Source organism: Moschus berezovskii, chromosome 3 (assembly GCF_049115385.1).
Source record: "Moschus berezovskii isolate FMDL1 chromosome 3, NW_MosBer_1.0, whole genome shotgun sequence".
Lineage (NCBI taxonomy): Eukaryota > Metazoa > Chordata > Mammalia > Artiodactyla > Moschidae > Moschus > Moschus berezovskii.
Genome location: NC_142462.1, coordinates 51,955,842 through 51,978,961, shown reverse-complemented (window position 1 = coordinate 51,978,961; position 23,120 = coordinate 51,955,842). Strand labels below are relative to the sequence as shown.

Genomic DNA, 23,120 nt, shown 5'->3' with positions numbered 1-23,120 from the left:
CAGTCAGAGGCAAATTAAAAAGAAACAGTCCCTTTTAGTCAAATTTGCACTGTCCCTGCAATGTCTCACAAAGATCTTTTTTTACTGAAGTATAGCTGATTTACAATGCTGTGTTAATTCAGGTGTATAGCACAGTGATTCAGTTATATACATGCACGCACATACATATATATTCTTTTTGGATTATTTTCTAAGTTATTACAGACCCTTGAGTACAGTACCCTGTGCTTTTCAGAAGATCCTTGTTTGTTATCTATTTTATATATAGTAGTGAGTACATGTTAATCCCAAACTTCTAACTTATCCCTCCTCCCATCACCCTCTCCCTTTGGTAACCATAAATTTGCTGTCTGTGGGGTTATTTTTATTTTGTAAATAGGTTTGTTTGTATCTTTTTCTTAGATTCCATATATAAGTGGTATGATATTTGTCTTTGGGTTACTTCACTTAGTGTAATAATTTCTAGGTCCATCCTTGTTGCTCCAAATTATTTCATTCTTTTTATGACTGAGTAAGCAACTCAACTGAAGCAACCCACTCCAGTGTTCTTGCCTGGAGAATCCCAGGGACGGGGGAGCCTGGTGGGCTGCCGTCTATGGGGTCGCACAGAGTTGGACACGACTGAAGCGACTTAGCAGCAGCAGCAGCAATATTCTGGGGGTGTGTGTGTATATACATATCTATATACATTTTACATTTTCTTTATCCATTCATCTGTTGATGGACACTTAAGTTCCTGTCGTGTGTCCTGACTATTGTAAATAGTGCTGCAATGAACACTGGGGTGCAAGTATCTTTTCAAGTTATAGTTTTTTATGGGAGTGCTGCTGCTGCTGCTGCTGAGTCACTTCAGTCGTGTCCGACTCTGTGTGACCCCATAGACGGAAGCCCACCAGGCTCCCCCGTCCCTGGGATTCTCCAGGCAAGAACACTGGAGTGGGTTGCCATTTCCTTCTCCAATGTGTGAAAGTGAAAAGTGAAAGTGAAGTCGCTCAGTCGTGTCTGACCCTTAGCGACCCTACGGACTGCAGCCTACCAGGCTCCTCCATCCATGGGATTTTCTAGGCAAGAGTACTGGAGTGGCTTGCCATTGCCTTCTCCGATGGGAGTGCTAGATAATATGAAATAAATTGAAGATGACACAAACAGATGGAAAGATGTAATATGTTCCTGCATTAGAAGAATCAATATTGTTAAAATGACTATACTACTACAGACAATCTACAGATTCAATGCAATTCTCACCAATTTACCAATGGCATTTTCCATAGAACTAAACAAAAAAATATTTTTATTCAGGCTCCCTGACTTCAGACTATAATACAAAGGTACAGTAATCAAGACAGTATGGTACTGGCACAAAAAAACAGAACTAGAGATCAATGGAACAATAGAAAGCCCAGAAATAAACCTGGACTCTATGGTCAATTAATCTATGACAAAAAGATTCAATGGAGAAAAGATGGTCTCTTCAATAAGTGATACTGGGGAAACTGAAGATCTATATGTAAAATAATGAAATTATAATATTCTCTACCACCATATATAAAAATAAACTCAAAGTAGGTTAAAGACCTGAATGTAAGACTAAGTACTATAAAACTCCTAGAGGAAAACATAGGTAGAACACTGTGACAAAAATCATAGCAGGATCTTTTTGTATCCATCTCCTAGAATAATGGGAATAAAATAAAAAATAAATGGGACCTAATTAAAAGCTTTTGCACAGTAAAGGAAGCTTTAAACAAATGAAAAGACAACAGAATGAAAGAAAAATTTTCAAATGATGTGACCGACAAGGGATTTACAAACAGCCCATATAGAGCAATATCAAAAAAAGACCAAAAGACCCAATCAAAAAAATGGGTAAATCTAAATAGACATTTCTCCAAGAAAAGACATAAAGATGGCCAACAGGCACATGGAAAAACGTTCAATGTCACTAAATATTAGAAAAATGCAAATCAGAATTATAATGAAGTATCACTTCACTGGCTACAAATAATAAATACTGGTGAGGGAATGGAGAGAAGGGAACCCTCCCATACAGCTGGTGGAAATGTAAGTTGGTACAGCCACTATGGAGAAAGTTTGGAGGTAACTTAAAAAAAAAAAGATTTTCTTTTAATCAAATTTTCACTATGGAGAAAATTTTAAACTATGCTATACCAAAAAAGCTTCCAACTTTATGCTAGGAGATATGGGTTACTGGTTGTGTATCTACATGTAGTTTTTAATAAGCTTTCACCTATGAATTTATATCATTAGGGTAAAAGATAATAACTCTCTTTAGATTTTAACAGAATTCAAATGATCACATGCCAGTGTATGATTATTTACTTCATACTATGTAACACTAAGGTTTATAGGGTCCAAGAAAGAACTCTGTTATGCCACAATGTTTGTAATATTAGATCAGTCTTTTACCCTATTTCCTCCATTACTCGTCCCTTAAATTGGGTTACTGTCTTTTGTACCCCACAAGTACAAAGTAAAGATAAAACTTTAGGTAAAAGATATGAAAGTTATTTTGAAAAGCTTTAAAAAGTCTTACTTTTTAATAAGGTATTTTTAATACAGTTCCCTAAAATTAGCTATATGCTTTTAGTATTTCTCCCCTTTCTTAGTACGTGGTCCACTAGAGAAGGGAATAGCAGACCACTTCAGTATTGGCTTGAAAACCCCATGAACAGTATGAAAAGGCAAAATGGTATGACACTGAAAGATGAACTCCCCAGGTCAGTAGATGTCCAACATGCTACTGGAGAAGAGTAGAGAAATAACTCCAGAAAGAATGAAGAGACGGAGCCAAAGCAAAAACAACACCCAGTTGTGGATTCACAGGTGACAGAAGTAAATTCTTATACTGTAAAGAGCAATACTGCGTAGGAACTTGGAATGTTAGGTCCATGAATCAAGGCAAATTGGAAGTGGTCAAACAGGAGACGGCAAGTGTGAACATTTACATTTTAGGAATCGGTGAATTAAAATGGACTGGAATGGGTGAATTTAACTCAGATGACCAGTATATCTACTACTGTGGGCAAGAAGAAATGGGAGTAGCCATGATAGTCAACAAAAGATTCCAAAACACAGTACTTGGATGCAATCTCAAAAACAACAAAATGATCTCTGTTTCCAAGGCAAACCATTCAATATCACAGTAATCCAAGTCTATGCCCTGACCAGTAATGCTGAAGAAGCTGAGGTTGAATGGTTCCATGAAGACCTACAAGACCTTATAGAACTAACACCCCCCAAAGATGTCCTCTTCATTATAGGGGACTGGAATGCAAAAGTAGGAAGTCAAGTGCTACCTGGAGTAACAGGCAAATTTGGCCTTGGGGTAGAAAATGAAGCAGGTGAAAGGCTAATAGAGTTTTGCCAAGAGAATGCACTGGTCATAGCAAACACCCTCTTCCAACAACACAAGAGAAGACTATACATGGACATCACCAGAATTGTCAATACCAAAATCAGATTGATTATATTCTTTGCAGCCAAAGATGGAGAAGCTCTATACAGTCAGCAAAAAGAAGACTGGAAGCTGACTGTGGCTCAGATCATGAATTCCTTATTACCAAATTCAGACTTAAATTGAAGAAAGTAGGGAAAACCACTAGACAATTCAGGTATGACTTAAATCAAATCCCTTACGATTATACAGTGGAAGTGACAAATAGATTCAAGGGATTAGATCTGATAGAGTGCCTGAAGAACTATGGATGGAGGTTTCGTGACATTGTACAGGAGGCAGTGATCAAGACCATCCCCAAGAAGAAGAAAGGCAAAACGGTTGTCTGAGGAGACCTTACAAATAGCTGAGAAAAGAAGAGAAGCTAAAGACAAAGGAGAAAAGGAAAGATATACCCATTTGAATGCAGAGTTCCAAAGAGTAGCAAGGAGAGATAAGAAAGCCTTCCCCTGGGATCAATGCAAAGAAATAGAGGAAAACAACAGAATGGGAAAGACTTGAGATCTCTTCAAGAAAATTAGAGATACTAAGGGAACATTTCATGCAAAGATGGGCTCAATAAAGGACAGAAATGGTATGGACCTAACAGAAGCATAAAATATTAAGAGGTGGCAAGAATACACAGAAGAACTATACAAAAAAGATCTTCATGACCCAAATAACCACTATGGTGTGATCACTCACCTAGGGCCAGACATCCTGGAAAGTGAAGTCAAGTGGGCCTTAGGAAGCATCACTACAAACAAAGCTGGTGGAAGTGATGGAATCCCAGTTGAGCTATTTCAAATCCTAAAAGATGATGCCCTGAAAGTGCTGCACTCAATATGCTTCCAAATTTGGAAAACTCAGCAGTGGCCAAAGGACTGGAAACGTCAGTTTTCATTCCAATCCCAAAGAAAGGCAATATCAAAGAAAGTTCAAACTACCGCACAATTGCACTCATCTCACAAGCTAGCAAATTAACGATCAAAATTCTTAAGCCAGGCTTCAACAGTACATGAACTGTGAAATTCCAGATGTTCAAGATGGATTCAGCAAAGGCAGAGGAACCAGCATCCGTTGGAACATAGAGGAAGCAAGAGAGTTCCAGAAAAACATCTACTTTTGCTTTATTAACTACGCCAAAGCCTTTGATTGTGTAGATCACAACAAACTAGAAAATGCTTAAAGAGATGGGAAAACCAGACCACCTGACCTCCCTCCTGAGAAATCTGTATGCAGGTCAAGAAGCAACAGTTAGAACTAGACATGGAACAACAGACTGGTTCCAAATCAGGAAAGGAGTACATCAAGGCTGTATACTGTCACCCTGCTTATTGAACTTCTATGCAGAGCACATCATGCGAAATGCCGGGTTGGATGAAGCACAAGCTGGAATCAAGATTGCCGGGAGAAATATCAATAACCTCAGATATGCAGATGACACCACGCTTATGGCAGAAAGTGAAGAAGAACTAAAGAGCCTCGTGATGAAAGTGAAAGAGGACAGTGAAAAAGTTGGCTTAAAACTCAACATTCAGAAAGCTAAGATCATGGCATCTGGTCCCATCACTTCATGGCTAATAGATGCAGCAATAGTGGAAACTGAGAGACTTTATTTTTGGGGGCTCGGAGATCACTGCAGATGGTGACTATAGCCATGAAATTAAAAGATGCCTGCTCCTTGGAAGAAAAGCTATGACCAACCATACAGCATATTAAAAAGCAGAGACATTACTTTACCAATAAAGGTCCATCTAGTCAGAGCTATGGTTTTTCCAATAGTCATGTGTGGACTTGAGAGTTGGATTATAAAGAAAGCTGAGCACCAAAGAATTGATGCTTTTGAACTGTGGTGTTGGAGAAGACTCTTGAGAGTCCCTTGGACTGCAAGGAGATCTACCAGTCCATTCTAAAGGAGATCAATCCTGGATGTTCATTGGAAGGATTGAAGCTGAAGCTCCAATACTTGGGCCAGGTAATTGAAGAACCAACTCATTGGAAAAGACCCTGATGCTGGGAAAGATTGAAGGTGGGAGAAGAAGGGGACAAAGAGGATGAGATGGTTGGATGGCATTACCGACGTGATGAACATTAGTTTGAGTAGGCTCCGGGAGTTGGTGATGGACAGGGAAGCCTGGCATGCTGCAGTCCATGGGTCATAAAGTGTCGGATATTACTGAGCGACTCACCTGAACTGAACTGAACTAAAATTAGCTAAATGCTTTTAGTAATTCTCCCCTTTCTTAGGTTGGTTTTGAAAGTTTTTGAAATAAGCAGTATCACTTAGCTGTGAAATGGTTCCTGGAAGTGGACTGCTGCAGAATCAACTGAGTAGGAAATTTTAACACCCAACTTGAGACATAAGATGACTGTTCCAGAGGGTGATTTTTAATTAAATTTGGAGATTCTGGCAGCTGCATAGAAACTGGCTTCTGACCCCTAATTATTTTGAGTGCATAACTGGAAAGATATGCAAGATGCAACTGCTTTCTAAAGGAATGATGCCTGCCTGGGTAAAATCACCGTAAGGAGAAACACACCCATTATGTTTCTCTAGAAACCAGGCAGGGTATTTAACTGTCAAAGCTTGCTCCACAGTTCTCTGAGTAAGGTCCTGTTCTAAACAAAAACAAGAGACACATTTGTTCTTTATGGGGAGACAGATTTTATAGTAGCAGAAATGAAAGAAAAAGGGTAGGGGTTAGAAAAAGTTGGCTATGAAAGGGGACTAAGAAGTGCACTGAACAAGTGGTGAAATTGTTAAGTTCTGGGTGCAAATTACTCAAGGTATCCATATTATTGATACTGAGGTCTTCAGATCTTAAGCATTTGAAATATATAGGTCCGTGTTCAAGACAGTAAAATATGTGACTTTACCTTTCAGTTTGGACTTGAATCTGTCATCCAAATATGTACCATTCCTTTAATAATTGTAAATACAGTTGACTGCTGTTTATGCTCACCTTTCTGGCTATTGTTGACCAAGTTCATAAACTTTTAGTCGTGAAAATATTTATATAATTGCAGAAGGTGGAAAAGATGATAAAAATTGCCTTATTGCCTCCCAGTTCCCTCTACTTAATAATTTAATACACACACACCACAACCACATCAAACATACTAACATGTGAGTGTTGTCCAAAACCATACAAATTATAATTTTATGAAGTATGAACTAAAAAGAGACTTTGAGACACCTGACAAAGCTGACTTTTTGCTTCATAAATAAAAAGTTAAAAACAGAACTCCAAATAAATTAAATATTAACAAAAAGAGACTATTACAGGTCATATTTGGAAAGGTTTATTAGAAAATCAGAAATTAAAAGAGCATAGAAATACAATCCAATAGATAACATCTATTCAGTATTGTATAATTTAAATCTTCCGGGGAAAACAACATTTGAAAGAAAGAAAATTCATAAAATAACTTAGATAGTATGTCACTGTAAAAGTGAAAATCTATCTTCATACAACAGGCTATAAAGTAGCTGAATGCTGCCCCACCACCAGAATGCATTATGCCTTAAATTACGTTAAAAAAAAGAATCAGTAGTAATTGCATTATATTTGTGATGTCTTTTATTTGTGTATGTATTTGTGATGTAGCCACAGCTTAACTTTATATTGTTGTCATAATAAGTGCTAAGTAGAAAACATTTTATACAAGAGCCCTGGTAAAGAATTTTAAAATAACTGCCCCCTATTACCTATTATTTTTGTATAATTTCTTCAAGTGGAAACTACGAATATGATGAAATACCATTTTATGATTACATTAGATTAGATGACAAAACAAAGATTATCCTAAGTAGGCCTTACCTAATCCTCTGAGCTCTTTAAAAGCAGTTATCTCAAGCTGGTTGCAGAAAAATAACTCAGATATTCAAAGTATGAGAAGGACTAATTGCATTATTGCTGGGTTGAAAATGGAGAGAGCCACATGAGAAGGGTTGCAGGTGGTCTCTAGAAGCTTAAATGATTGCCAACTGACAGAATGGAAACATAGATCTCAGTCACACAGTCATGATGAACTGGAGTTTGCCAATAATATGAGTAAGTTTGGAAGTAGACTATTTCTCAGATCATCCAGAGGAGAATTCAGTCTGGCCAGCGCCTTAAGTCCAGACTTGCAATACCATGAGCAGAGAATCTAACCACACTGAGCTCCTGATCTACAGAACAGTGAGCTGATGAACAGGGTTTTCTTTAGCTTAATAACTCATATTAAAAAAAAAATTTAATGAGGTATGGTTGATATATAATATTATGTAAGTTTAAAGTATACAACATAGTGATTGACAATTTTTAAAGGTTATATTCCATTTTAGTTATTACAAAATATTGGCTATATCCCATGTTGCAGCTTATTTTATAAATAGCAGTTTGTACCTCTTAATCCCCTACCCATATCCTGTTCTTCCCCACTTTCCTCTCCCTACTGGTAACCACTCGCATGTTCTCTGTTATCTGTGAGTATGTTTCTTTTTTAAAAATTATATTAACTATATTTTTCCGATTCCACCTGTGACATTATATAGTATGCATATTTCTCTGACTACTTTCACTTAGCACAGTACCCTCCAGGTCCATCCTAGTTGCTGAAATTTTCATTCTTTTTCATGGCTGAGTAGTATTCCATTGCATATAAATATTTGTTTATTTATCTGACTGTGCTGGCTTTTAGCTGTGGCATCTAGGATCTTCAATCTTCATTGCAGTATGCAAACTCTCAGTTGCAGCATATGGGATCCGGTTCCCTGACCAGGGATTGAACCTGGTGCCCCTGCATTAGGAGTGTGGAGTCTTAGCCACTAGATCAGTAGATAAGTCCCTTATTGTATTTATATATACCACATCTTTTTTATTCATTCACCTGTTAATGGACACTTAGGTTGCTTCCATATCTTAGCAATTGTAAATGCTATTAATATTGGTGTTCAAGTATCTTCAAATTAGTGTTTTTTGTTTCTTCAGATAAAAAACCAGGAGTAGAAATGCTGGGTCTTATGTTAGTTCTAGGTTTTGTGTTTTTTTTTTTCCAAAATCTCCATACTGTTCTCCATAGTGGCTGCACCAATTTATAGTCCCACTAAGTATAAGAAGATTCCCCTTCCTCCACATCCTTGCCAATATTTTTTATTTGTGGTATTTTATGATGATAGCTATTTTGACAAATGTGAGGTGATATCTCATTATGCTTTTAATTTGAATTTCTCTGATTATTATGATGTTGAGCATCTTTTCAAGTGATGATGGCCACTGGTATGACTTGTTTGGGAAAAAAATGTCTATTTGGATCTTCTGCCCATTTTTTAATCTTTTTTTTTTTTTACATTGAGTTGTAAGAGCTGTTCATATATTTTGGATATAAGCCTCTTTTGGCTGTATCATTTGCAAATATTTTCTCCCATCCAGTAGGTTGTCTTTTTATTTTGTTGATGATTTCCTATGCTGTGCAAAATCTTTTAAATTTAATTAGGTCCCATTTGTTTATTTTTGTTTCCATTTTCTTTGCTTTAGGAGAGCTCATCCAAAATATTGCTACAATTTATGTCAGAGTGGTCCACCTATGCTTTCTTCTTGAAGTTTTGTTTCTGCTATTACTTTTAATTCTTTAATCCATCCTTAATTTGTGTTTGCATATGGTGTTGAGAATATTCTAATTTTATTCTTTTACATGTACCTGACCAGTTTTCCCAGCACCACTTATTGAAAAGATTGTTGTTTTTTTTCTATCTTCTTGCCTACTCTGTCACAGATTAATTGACCATAAGTGTGTGGGTTTATTTCTTGGCTCTTTTCTGTTCCACTGATCTACACCCTTGTTTTTGTGCCAATTCCATGCTGTTTTGATTACTTCAGCTTTTTAGTACAGTCTGAAGTCAGAGCATGTGATTCTTCTAGCTTCCTTCTTTCTGGAGATCATTTAGTTATTTAGGGTCTTCTGTGTTTCCATACAAATTTTAGAAATACTTAATTGTGTGAAAAAAGTGCCCTTGGTATTTTGATAGAGATTGCATTGAATCTGTAACCTGCCCTGGTTAGTATGGTCATTTTATAAAATTAATTTTTCCAATCAATGAACATGGCATATCTTTCCACCTGTTTGAATTACCTTCAATTTCATTCATCAGTGTCTTACAGTTTTTCAAATACAAACCTTTAACCTCTTTAGGTAAGTTTATTCTTAAGTATTTTATTATATTTGATGAGATGGTAAATGGGATTGTTTTAATTTCTCTGATAGTTCATTTTTAGTGTGCAAATAACAGATTTCTCTGTATTAATTTTGTATCCTGCAACTTTACAAATTTAGTGATAAGCTCTAGTAATTTTGTCAGTGTCATCTTTAGGATTTTGTGTGTACAGTATATCATCTGCAAACAGTGACTGCTTTACTTCTTCTTTTCCAATCTGGATTCCATTTATTCCTTTTTTTTTTGTCTGACTGCTGTGGCAAGAAATTCCAAAACTATGCTGAATAAAACTGACAAGAGGGGGCATCCTTGTCTTGTTTCTGATCTTAAGAGTAAATGTTTTTAGCTTTTGACCACTAAGTATGATGTTTGCACTGATTTGTCATATATGGCCTTTATTATGCTGAGGTATGTTCCCTCTAGGCCCATTTTCTAGAGCGTTTTTAAACATAAATGAATGCTAAACTTTGTGAAAACCTTTTCCTCTATCTATGCAGATGATCATGTGGTTTTTATTGTTCAATTTGTTAATGTGGTGTATCACATTGATTGATTTGTGTATACTGAGAAATTCTTGCATACCTGAGATAAATCCCACTTGATCACCATGTATGATCCTTTTGATGTATTGTTGGAATTGATTTGACAATATTTTGTTGAGTATTTTCACATCAGTATTCATCAGTTAAAATGGCCTATAATTTGTATATGTGTATAATTATCTTTGTTAGCTTTGATCTTATGGTGATTCTGGCCATGTAGAATGAGTTCAGCAGTGTTCTTTCCTCTGCAATTTTTTGGAATAGTTTAAGAAGCATAAATGCTAACTAGTCTCTAAATGTTTGGTAGGACTCTTCTGTGAAGCCATCTGGTCATGGACTTTTTGTTTGCTGGGAAATTTTTGTCACTAATTCAATTTCATTACTTATAATTGATCTGTTCATATTTTCTACTTCTTCTGAGTCAGTCTTGGGAGTCTACTGTTGATTCCTTTTAGCATACATTTTTAGGATTTGCCTATTTCTTCAATGTTGTCCCCTTTTTTGACATATAGTTGTCTGCAGTAGTCTCTTATGGTCCTTTGTATTCCAGTAGCATCAGTTGTAACTTCTCCTTTTTCATTTCTGACTTTATTGATTTGGATCTTTTTTTTCTTGATGAATCTGGCTAATGGTTTATCAGTTCAGATTATCTTTTCAAAGAACAAGCTCTTAGCTTCACAGATCTTTTCTATTGTATTTTTTAAGAGTCTATTTCATTTATTTCTGCTCCGATTTTTATGATTTCTTCCCTTTGACTAATTTTGGGTTTTGTTTTTTCCAAGATAGGAAAGTTTTCAGCTATCATGTCTTCAATTATGTTCTTAGCCTCTTTCTATTCTGTGGGGATCCTAAAATGCAAATAAAAATGAGCCTGACGTTGTCTCAGAAGTCTCTTAAAATGTCCTCATTTCTATTCATTGGTTTCTCTTCAGCATCACTGATTTCCACTACTCTGTTTTCCAGCTTCAGATCCATTCCTCTGTATTATTTAGTCTACTACTGATTGATTTAAGTGTATTTTTCATTTCAGTTATTGTTTGGTTGGTCTTTTTTTCTTTGTTAAAAACTTCTAACTTATCAGTCTGTGCAGCCATTCTTTTCCTAAGTTCTTTGGTCATTTTTATGATGATATCCTTAAACTCTTTCTTGGTTAGATTTCATATCTCCCATTTCATTTAGTTCTTCATCTGTGGTTTTTCTCTCAATCATTTATTGGAACATGGCCCTCTGTTGCCTCATTTTGCCTAACTAGCTGTTTTTGTTTTTTATGTATCTGACATGTTGGTTATGTTTTCCAATCATGAAGAAGTGATCTTCTGTGTTCCAGCAGTGCACTCTCCTCTCATCAAAAGCTATATGCCTTAGGAGTTCCCCCTATGAGGGCATGGGTCTTTCTGTTTTGGCAAACTGTGCAGGTGGTCTGGTAGGCTTGGTTGGCCTCTGATCCATTTGGTTGCCAGGTGCTTCCTTGTGCAGAGGCTGCTGGCCATTGGTTGATGGAACCAGGTAATGAGGTGATTGACTGTAGAGGCCTTGGGGCTAGTGCTGGGTAGTGTCAGCATCCAGGAGATCCCAGGACAAACAGGTATTTTTTAAAGTCAGTAAGTCTGTGGTAGTTTGTTACAAAAGAAAACTAACAGCGAAGTACAAATTTTGAAAAGATTTCTCCAAGACATTCCAATTTGTTGTTTTCAATATTTGTATGAACACCAGTATTTGCTTTTTTGTAGTCATAGATATACTAGTCATTGTTAAAAATTAGAAATATAATTCAAGTCATTCAGTCCTGCAGCTTCAGGGACTGAAACCAGCTTTGGCTTCTAAAACGTACAGTTCCTTTTGGGGCATCAGCCTTAATCCATTTTTCATGTTTGCTTGTTTGATTCAGGAATCCTGAAACACAAAATTGCATAAAGTTATATCCTGATTGACAAGAGCGATACTGACTACATGTAGCCTAACAATATATCTCTAAAACTAAAAAACGTTTTAAACAGCAAAATCTTAGTAAAGATAGCCTGCACTGGAAGAGTTGCAAAGAGGTTACCTGGGCTTGTTCTCTCCTTTCTTTTCCTCAAAACAACACGGAAAGGGAAACTACTCTTTTATTTATTCATTTTTGTATGCAGGTTTTTAAAAGAGCTTTATTTAAGTATAACTGACTAAATAATGCATGTATTTAAAGTATGTAATGTAATAAGCTTTTACATATGAAAAAGTCTGAAAAACCATCCTCAAGAGTTTGACAGAAAACAACAAAATTCTGTAAAGCAATTATCCTTCGATTAAAAAAAAGATAATGAACATATCCATCACTCCCAAAAGTTTCCTTGTGTCCCTTTGTAATATTTCCCTCCTGCCCTGCCATGCCTGTCGTATCTGCACCTCTTCCAATCTCTCAACAATTACTACTTTGTGTCACTATGAATTAGTTGCATTTTCTAAGATTTTAATAAATAGACTCATACAATATGTACCCTATGTAGTCTTTTAAAAAATAGGTCCTTTCAGCATAATTATTTTGAGGTTTGTTCATACTGTAGCATGTTTCAGGTGGTTTCCTTACACACATGCTGATCCATACTTTGCTAAATAGTCATGGGCACCCTGTATAAACTGGCTCTCTCTGGAACTTTCTCTTGTTACCTCTAGCAGCCCTTTTCTCTACCATGTGGTGAATCTCTTGGGCTTTGCCTGTGTTACTCCTCTCCTTGCCCTACAGCCTGGAAACTCTCAAGCTAATAGGCTATGGCAATCATTGTGCTCACCTGTTTTTTTTTTTTTTTTGCCATCTCTAGTCTTCTAGCTCTCTTTTTTCTTTCAATCAAGGTAGTTAAGGTGTTATACCTCTGGAGCTCCACTGCAATTCTGGACTTAAGAAACCAGTCAAATCTGAATTGAGGGATATTGTGAATACACTGTCTCAATTCATCATATACATTTTCTTTGTTGAATCCAAGCACACAAATCAAGGAAACAAACTCTTCTCTACTAGTTTTCTCCTTTGATGGTTCCACCTGCTGAAAAGATACTTTGTACCATTCAGTCTTTGTGTCAAGACTTTGTATCTTTCTTTGATACAAACTCTCTGAATTCTTGCCTTTCCCCTTTGATCTGAGGCATAATCTTGTCTATTTCTTTATTGCATCTTTCCCAAAAGACAGTTGAGTATTCAATGACTTCCTCTGGAGATTTTTCCTTCCATTTCTTTTGCCGTATTTCCAGTATCATCATATCCCAATTTCTCATGAAACTGCTTAAAATCTTTCTCATTCAACTGGTGAATCTTTGCGTTATGAGGTTTCTCTTTTTCCTCTAATCTTCATTATTAAGGGATTCACAATTTTGTCAATTTTAATCTCTTCATCTTTTGGTGCCTGTACTGCATTTAATAGATCATGATTTCAAGGTATCTATAACCAACAGTTTTTCTATAGTATAGAATTTCTTTTCTAGTAATTGAAACAAACATAGAGGAAAGAACTGGTAATTCTGAATCAGTTCAGTTCAGTTGCTTAGTCATGTCCAACTCTTTGTAACCCCATGGACTGCAGCAAGCCAGGCTTCCCGATCCATCACCATCTCCCGGAGGTTGCTCAAACTCATGTCCTTGAGTCGGTGATGCCATCCGACCATCTCAGCCTCTGTCATCCCCTTATCCTCCTACCTTCAATCTTGCCCAGTATCAGGGTATTTCCCAGTGAGTAAATTCTTCACATCAGGTGGCCAAAGTACTGGAGCTTCAGCTTCAACATCAGTCCTTCCAATGAATATTCAGGACTGATTTCCTTTAGGATTGACTGATTTGATCTCCGTGCAGTCCAAGGGACTCTCAAGAGTCTTCTCCAACACCACAGTACAAAAGCATCAATTCTTTGGTAATTCTGAATACCAGTTGTTAAAACAACCAGGAATAATCAGAACTATTATTTTTTTACACATTTTAGCAACAATAGTAAAGTGTCAAAAATAGTAAGGGTTTCCCAAATACATTAGATCTTTTGTTGTTCAGTCGCTCAGTCATGTCTGACTCTTTGTGACCCCATGGACTGCAGCAAGCCCGTTTTCCCTGTCCTTCACCATCTCCTGCGGTTTGCTCAAACTCATGTCCATTGAGTCAGTGATGCCATCCAACCGTCTCATTGCCTGTCACCCCCTTCTCCTCCTTTCCATAAGCAAGCAACTTATGATTGGGGAGGTAAAATCTTTAAAAAAGTAAGACCTTTTACCTCCCCAATCATGAGTTGCTTGCTTATGGAAAGAGAAGCCAAATCTACCTATTTCCTTCTGCAGCAAAATAGACCATGCACAGTGCTATCACTACTAACAAACAACACACAAGTGATTTTAGCTTATGAAAAATACTCACAAGCAAGACAGTTTATAAAGTTCCATTTAGCTTGCTGGAAAAGAGCTTTCTCTTGCCAATAAGTAATTTACTAAAAGCTCTGAACTTTGGGTTGAATCTGTGGAGACTCTTAATTCTAATTTGTAAAGTTTATAAATTCTTTCCTACAAAAATCTTGTAACATGGATTGGAACTTGGGGTTGCAGAAACTTTGTTCCTTTTTAAATTCCCTTTGCCAATGAAAATCAGGCAATATTTTTTGACCAAGAAATGGGAAATGACTATTCTATCCCCATGTGGCTTGGCTTCCATTAATTGGGAAAAAAGTTTATTCTCAGGATGCTTTTAAACTTATGCATTTTTTCTCAAAAATCTGCTATGTTCAAATTTACCCAAGTATATAAATATTCAAGTTGGACATTTATATGATTGATTGATTTCCAAATACCTAATTGAGAGGTGTTACTGGTGGCTCAGAGGTTAACGCGTCTGCCTCCCGGGTTCAATCCCTGGGTCGGGAAGATCCCCTGGAGAAGGAAATGGTAACCCACTCCAGTATTCTTGCCTGGAGAATCCCATGGATGGAGAAGCCTGTAGGCTACGGTCCACGGGGTGGCAAAGAGTCGGACACGACTGAGCGACTGAACAGAACAGAACAGAATAGAACACATTATTTAACCCAAAATGAACCTGATCTAATCTGCACTAGCCATGGACAAAGATAGGGCTGTAAGGAGTAACTGGCAAAATTTCTGTCTCTTGTTTAAAAATAGGCTTAAGCATACTGGCTAAGGTGAGCTTCTGCCTGCCACCCACCCCACCACTCCCCACTCCAAGCCCTGTAACTGACTTTGTTTATTTACATTGGGTTCAGAGGGATATTTCTGTTAGGGGAAGCACACTGATTGAAACCGCCCACCCTGGCCAGGCACCATAGTAACCATCTGCATGAGTTGTTTTATGACAGGAGATCCTGATAATGAATACAGAACTAATAGGCCACCACCAACCGGAAGAGTTCGGGAAAGGCTGAAAGGAGACACCAGGTGTCCGTTCACTTCCCAGAATCCCTCTCGCTAGTATCTATCTTGGCTGAGGGATGCCTGCGCCACCAGAAAAGACTCTGAATTAGAATGATTGGCCAAAGACCACCGGGAAACTAATCCCACCATCACCACAAAACCCCCCGAGACTGCAAGCCATGTGGCAGAGCAGTTCTCCTGGGTTCCCTTACCCTACTGCTCTCCACCCGGGTGCCCTTTCCCAATAAAATTTCTTGCTTTGTCAGCACGTGTCTCCTCGGACAATTCTTTTCCGAGTGTTAGACAAGAGCCCAGTTTTGGGCCCTGGAAGGGGTCCCCTTTCCTGCAACAATTCTGATGCTATGTTATTAAGAACCAATTAAATTCCAGTGCATCACAGTTGGAAGATTCCCTCTTTTACATTATAAACACTAATGACCACCCGAAGTGGGAAGCACCATGCTAAGTATCTTAGGGAGGTTTAAACAATGTAGAGACATGCTAATATCCTCAAAAAGCTTACCAGCTGGCTAAGAAAATATACACTTAAGAAACAGCATGAAAATAATTGCTTTGAAATCCTATTATTTTATGTATTTCACAAACAAAAGCTCTAATACCAAACACAAGCACATAACCAAATATTTTAATGTTGTCAACATTCTTAAACTGTTTACAGTCTTCCCTTGACAAAGTGCAACCCAGGACATCTTAACAAATTTCTACAAGAAAGTATTTTTGAGCTAGTTTTAATGCTACCCATCATTGTATTTTCTCTCAATTATCATGGATAATGACAAAGTCAACAGTAGACTAGGCTTTGAGCAAGTATACAATTAATCAGTTTTGCCCAAGAAATATTATTCTGTGTCTAATTCCACCAACTGTATTTCTCATCTCAGATTATGCAGCTTTCATTTCTAGAAGTTCAGTTTTAGTCTGGCTATTTTCACTCAGCATAATGCCTTTCAGTTCAGTTCAGTCTTCAGGTTCTAGCAAAGTTGTATTAATAGATCATTCTTTTTCATTATTGAACAGTACTCCGTTGTATGGACCTATCACACAGTGTGTGTGACAATTTACTGGTAGAAGTATATTTCAGTCATTCCCAATTTTGGGCTATTGCAAATAAAGCTATGAATACTTGTGTACAAGTTTTTATGCGAAACACTAAGCTCCATTTCTCCAAGGTAAATGCCCAGGAATGTCATATGGATCATATGGTAGTTTCACACTTAGTTTTTTTTAACAAAATGCCAGACTGAATTCAGGAGTGGCTGTATTATTTTACACACCCAACAGCAATGCCGGAGAGACCCAATCTCTCCACATCCTTGCCAGTATTTGATATTATCAGTATTTCTTATTTTGGCCATGCTAATAGGTATGTAGTAGCATCTCATTCTGGTTTTAATTCATATCTCACGATTGACTAGCGATATTGAACATGTTTTTGTGTTTTTATTTGCTATCTTAAATTTTCTATGGCTGTACTGTTTCTTAAATTTTACATTATTATACTTCTATGTGCACAAATCTTTTTTTCTTCATTATTGGGAAGAATTTCCTCAGCGTAAGATTTGTCTACAGTTCAGTCTTTCTTGAATGACCAAAATAAACATTAAAAACAAAAACAATTTAAAAAGAAACAAACCTAGGCATCACACACAGAATTCACATGCTCTAAGACTGGGGTCTGCACTTTGATCTCTATTCTAGGGAGTCAGCAAATTATGACCCACAGGCCAAATCTGGCCTGAGGCCTGTTTTTATAGCCTAAGAGCTAAGAATGGCTTCTACATTTTTAAAGGGTTATAAAAAACAAAAGAGAATACACAACAGAAACCATATGTAGCCTGAAAAATCTAACATTTACAATCTGTCCTTAACAGGTAAAGTTTGTAGATGAATAGAAACAAAACCTGAGCTTCCTTTTTTGGTAAACCTTAACAAACAAAGCTGATGTCTATCTATTACACTCTCAGGATCTTAAACTTTAACAAAATGGAGAAATAAAAATACCATAAAAGCACAAATAATCTGAAGGCAGTTTCTACATTAACTCTCTGTCAAAGTATTTTTAAGCAGCCAGACATAAACCTATTGCATTCTTCAATGTTACCAAATTTCTTTCTTGTCATCCTGAAGCACATCTACATGACTAGACAAATCAACGTTTCTCCAAATCCTATAAACTGGAAGAAAACCAAAACGTGTGTGTTCTAAAAAAAAGTTATTCCTATGAGTCATATCAAAAGACTAGACTTTTTTTTCTTGTTTGGAGAGAAAATATTGTCTCTAGCTCTTAAAAGTGGCATCCTGTGGGCTTAGTCTCATTTCAACCTCTTTTCCAACCAATGAACTAGTTTTCCAATAGAAATCACAATACTATTAAATATATAATTTTCAGGCATACAAACAAGCTGAGAACTCTTTTCTGACCTTTATTTTGATCCCAAATGAACTTACTTTTATCATGCTTTACATTTACAGTTTGACTAAAATAAAGTGAACCCAGTAATATTTAATACCACTCTCCCTACCATGCAGACAATAAACAAACAATTGTTTGGCTGACAACATACTTTATTTCTAATACTCTCTAATCATTTAAATTGGGGCGTTTTTAAGACAAAAGAACTTTGTACCACATGCACTTCTGGTCTTAGAGAATGGCTTGATATACAATGGGGAGGTTTCAAATTTAAGTTGGTGAATCCAGTTTAAAACCTAATAGACAAGTCAATTTATTTCTAGAAATATCTAACCTAAGTTATTCACCACCTATCCAATTTACTATATATACGTGCTGTGCTGTGCTTAGTAGTTCAGTTGTGTCCGACTCTTTGCGACCCCTGGACTGCAGCCCACCAGGCTCCTCTATCCATGGGGATTCTCCAGGCAAGTATACTGGAGTGGGTTGCCATGCCCTTGTCATGCCAGGGGAATCTTCCCAACCCAGGGATAGAACTCAGGTCTCCCACATTGCAGGCGGATTCTTTACCATTTGAGATACCAGGGAAGCCCTACCATATATGGGTAGAGCACAAAACTTTAGAATCAAGGATCTCAAAAGGATTAGAGAATATATCCCAAAGAATACACTGTGCATAACTCTTTAGTAAGTGTTTTAGCCTAAGAGTTCCAGGTTTTCTTTTGACCTTAGAATAGCACATGTTTATAAATCACCTTAAGAATTATACAACATACATTTATTTATCAGTGATGGCAACAACAAAGGAGACCATGGAGCAGGAAATCAAATAGGGACTAAAGTTTACTGGCATGGTTTCTTATAGAAATCATGCTACAGATATAATCCAGACCTCTTAGCAGCGAGGGTATTTCTGTTTCTATGCCTCACAGACTCTGTAAGGAAGGTCCAGAAGAGCTGAGCTCAGCTGCCTATAATAACAACTCCCATATAAAGCTGCTCATTATTTCCACAACTGGGTTTCAGACTGGAAATCTCTACAGAAAAAACAATCTGTTTTGATTTTTCAAGACCTCTTAAATTATTACATCCAGTTCATAAATGACATCTGTGGACTTCTGAGCACCAGTTTTGAAATCAAGATGAAACATAAAGGTTTTTATAAACCCAATAATTTGTTCATACAGCTCTCTCTACAAAAGACTGCTGAAATCTTTATCTGAAATCTCTCTGCATTACCACTCTCATGGATTTAATCTAATATCAGAGACCACCTACAGATCCATTTGGGGCCCAATCTCACAGTGCCACTCGCCAAAAGAAACCTGAGTCTTGGGCTGTAAGCAGGAAATAAACTTTGTTCTGCAATATGGTCCTTCCTGGTTCAGGAAGCGGGGGCTAGAGTATAAGACATAATAACACAAAAAATAATTAAATGGACTAAGGAGCTTCATAATGATGAATGAGGTAAGCATACATCTTCCTCATAGCATCCATTTATAATCATAATTTAAAATTTGATACATTTTAAGTATAATAAAAATCTGTAAATTGTAAAGTAAAAAATACTGTTAAAAATTGCTCATTATTTGACCCTTTAACAATTAATAATGTTCTTGCTGGTAGAGGGTCTTGCCTTGATGATGATGGCTGCTGAATGATTAGGGTGGTGGTTGCTGAAGGCTGGAATGGATATGGCAATTTCCTAAAATAAAATAACAATGAAATTTGAGCTACTGACTGACTCCTTTCACAGTTTCTCCATAGCATGCAATACTGTTTGACACCATTTTACCCACAGTAGAACTTTCAAAATTGGAGCTAATCCTCTCAAATCTTGCTCCTGCCTTATCAATTAAATTTGTATGATATTCTAAATCCTTTGTTATAATTTCAACAGTCTGCTAGCATCTTCACCAGGACTATATTCCACCTCAAAAATATCACTCTCTTTGCTCATTCACAGAAGCAATTCCTCCACCATTATAGTTTCATCATGAAACTACAGTAATTTAGTCGTATCTTTCTGTGCTCTGCTTATAATTCAAGCTTTCTGCATTTCCACTGTATCTGCAGTTACTTCCTCTACTGAAGTCTTGAACCCCTCAGAGTCATCCATGAGGGTTGGACTCAACTTTTTCCAAACTCTTTTCAATGTTGATATTTTGACCTCTTCCCATGAAATCAAATATTCTTAATGACATCTATACTGGTGAATCCATTCCAGAAGATTTTCAGTTCATTTTGCTCAGATCCATCAGAGTAATCACTATCTTTGGCAGCTAGAGCCTTATGAAATTTATTTCTTAAACAGTAAGACTTGAAAGTTGAATTTACTCTACATCAACTTGGATGTTGTATCAGCAGGCAGGAAAACAATATTAACACCATTGTATGTCTCCATCACAGCTCTCAGGTGGCCAGGTACATTGTCTGAGAAGCAATATTTTGAATTTCTTTTTTTTTCTTCCTGTGTGGTAGGTAGTAACAGTTGGCTTAAAATATTCAGTAAACCATGTTATAAACAGATGTGCAAAACAAACCCAGGATTTGCTGTTCCATTTCTAGAGTACAGGCAGAATCAGTTAGGTTCAGTCGCTCAGTCCTGTCTAATTGTGTGACACCATGGACTGAAGCATGCCAGGTTTCCCTATCCATCACCACCTCCCAGAGCTTGTACAAACTCATGTCCATCGAGTTGGTGAATCCATCCAACCATCTCATCCACTATTTTCCCCTTCTCCTACCACCTTCAATCTTTCCCAACATCTTTTCCAAAGAGTCAGTTCCTCACATGAGGTGGCCAAAGTATTGGAGCTTCAGCTTTAGTATCAGTCCTTCCAATGAATATTCTGATTTCCTTTAGGATGGACTGGTTGGATCTCCTTGCAGTCCAAGGGACTCTCAAGAGTCTTCTCCGACACCACAGTTCAAAAGCATCAATTCTTTGGCACTCAGCTTTCTTTATGGTCCAACTCTCCCATCTGTACATGACAACTGGAAAAACCATAGTTTTGACTAAATGGACCTTTGTCGGTCAGGTAATGTCTCTGCTTTTTATTATGCTGTCTAGGTTGGTCATAGTTTTTTTCCAGGGACCAAGTGTCTTTTAATTTCATGGCTGTAGTCACCATCTGCATTGATTTTGGAGCCCCAAAAAATAAAGTCTGTCACTGTTCCCATTATTTCCCCATTGATCTGCAGTGAAGAGGTAGGACAGGATGCCACGATCTCAGTTTTCTGAATGTTGAGTTTTCAAGCCCACTTTCTTTCAGTTTCATCAAGAGGCTCTATAGTTTTTCTTTGCTTTCTGCAATAAGGGTGGTGTCATCTGCATATCTGAAGTTACTGATATTTCTCTGGCACTCTTGATTCCAGCTTGTGCTTCATCCAGCCTGGCATTTCACATGATGTACTCTGCATACAATTTAAATAAGCAGGGTGACAAAATACAGCCTTGATGTACTCCTTTCCCAATTTGAAGTTATTTGAAGTCCAGTTCTAACTATTGCTTCTTGACCTGCATAGAGATTTCTCAGGAGGCAGGTAAGGTGGTCTGGTATTCCTATCTCTTGAAGAATTTTCTAGTTTGTTGTGATCCACATAGTCAAAGGTTTTAGCATATTCAATGAAGCAGAAGTAGATGTTTTTCTGGAATTCTGTTGCTTTTTCTTTTTTTTTTTAAGGCCCACTTGACTTCACATTCCAGGATGTCTGGCTCTAGGTGAGTGATACCACCATCGTGGTTATCTGGGTCATTAAGATCTTTTTTGTATAGTTCTTTGTATTCTTGCCACCTCTTCTTAATATCTTTTGCTTCTGTTAAGTCCATATCATTTCTGCTCTGTATGTGCCCATCTTTGCATGAAATGTTTCCTTGGTATCTCTAATTTTCTTGAAGAGATCTCTAGTCTTTCCTGCAGAGTAAGTTGAGCATAATTCTGAAGCTGTGTAAGATTTTTGGTATGGAAAATGAACACCATCTTCAACTTTAAGTCACCAGCTGCACTGGCCCCTAATAAAGTCTTCTGAAGCTTTGAAGCCAGACATTGACTTCTCTAGCTATGAAAGTCCTAGATGGAATTTTCTTCCAATATAAGGCTGTTTCTTCTACACTGAAAATCTATTGTTTAGTGTAGTCACATTGATTAATTACCTTAGCTAGATCTTCTGGATAACTTGCTACAGTTTGTACATTAGCATTTGCTATTTCACTTTGCACTTTCATGATATGGAGAGGGCTTCTTTCCTTAAACCAAAGTCTGCTAACTTCCAAGTTTTCTTTTGTAGCTTCCTCATCCTTCTCAGCCTTTGTAGAATTGGAGAGAATTAGGGATTTGCTGTGGATTAGGTTTTGGCTTCAGGGAATGTTGTGGCTGGCTTGATCTTCTATCCAAACCACTAAAACTTTCACCATATCAACAATAAGGCTGTTTCACTTTCTAATCATTCATGTGTTCACTGAAGTACCATTTTAGTTTCCTTCAAGAACTTTTCCTTTGCATTCATAACTTGCTTTACCTGTTTGGTGCAAGAGGCCAAGTTCACATCCTATTTTGGCTTCAACATGTGCTCCTCATTAAGCTTAATCATTTCTAGCATTTGATTAAAGTGAGAAATATGCAACTTTTCCTGTCACTTGAACAAGGAGTCTTCCTTTAACTTGAAAGTTCCTTCCTTTCACTTGAACTCTTCCTGTCGCTTGAACACTTAGAACTCTTCCTTTCACTTCAAGAGTTCCTTAGAACTCTTCCTTTCACTTGAACACTTATTAGAGGCCATTGTAGGGTTATTTCCCTACAATTTTTCCCTACCCTATTTCAATAATGTTGTCTCTCAGGAAATAGGGAGATCTGAGGAGAGGGAGAGAGACGGGTGAACAGCCAATTGGTGGAGCAATCAGATGATACAGAACCTTTATCAATTAAGTTCAATGTCTCATAGGGGGATCATCATGGTGTCCCAGAACAATTTTAACAGTAGCATCAAAGATCACAGATCACCAAAACACATATAATAACAATTTTAAAAATTAAAATACTGTGATAATTACCAAAATGAGATATAGAGACACAAAGAAAGCAAATGTTCTGGAAAAAATGGAACCAATATACAAGC

General features: G+C 37.1%; 1 protein-coding gene across 3 annotated transcripts in view; it reads right to left on the bottom strand.

The window, feature by feature from the left end:
• Positions 1 to 6,737: 6,737 nt before the first annotated feature.
• Positions 6,738 to 23,120, bottom strand: part of FAM185A (family with sequence similarity 185 member A) — a 76,049-nt gene continuing 59,666 nt past the window's right edge. The window contains exon 8 of one of the 3 annotated variants that reach the window (XM_055420716.2): positions 6,738 to 12,091. In XM_055420716.2, the coding sequence (XP_055276691.2) occupies positions 11,979 to 12,091 (113 nt within the window). In that variant the 3' untranslated portion in view covers positions 6,738 to 11,978. Of the gene's footprint in view, positions 12,092 to 14,433; positions 15,188 to 15,391; positions 19,708 to 23,120 lie in introns of those variants that run through there. The other 2 variants (XM_055420715.2, XM_055420717.2) reach the window with 2 other exon arrangements.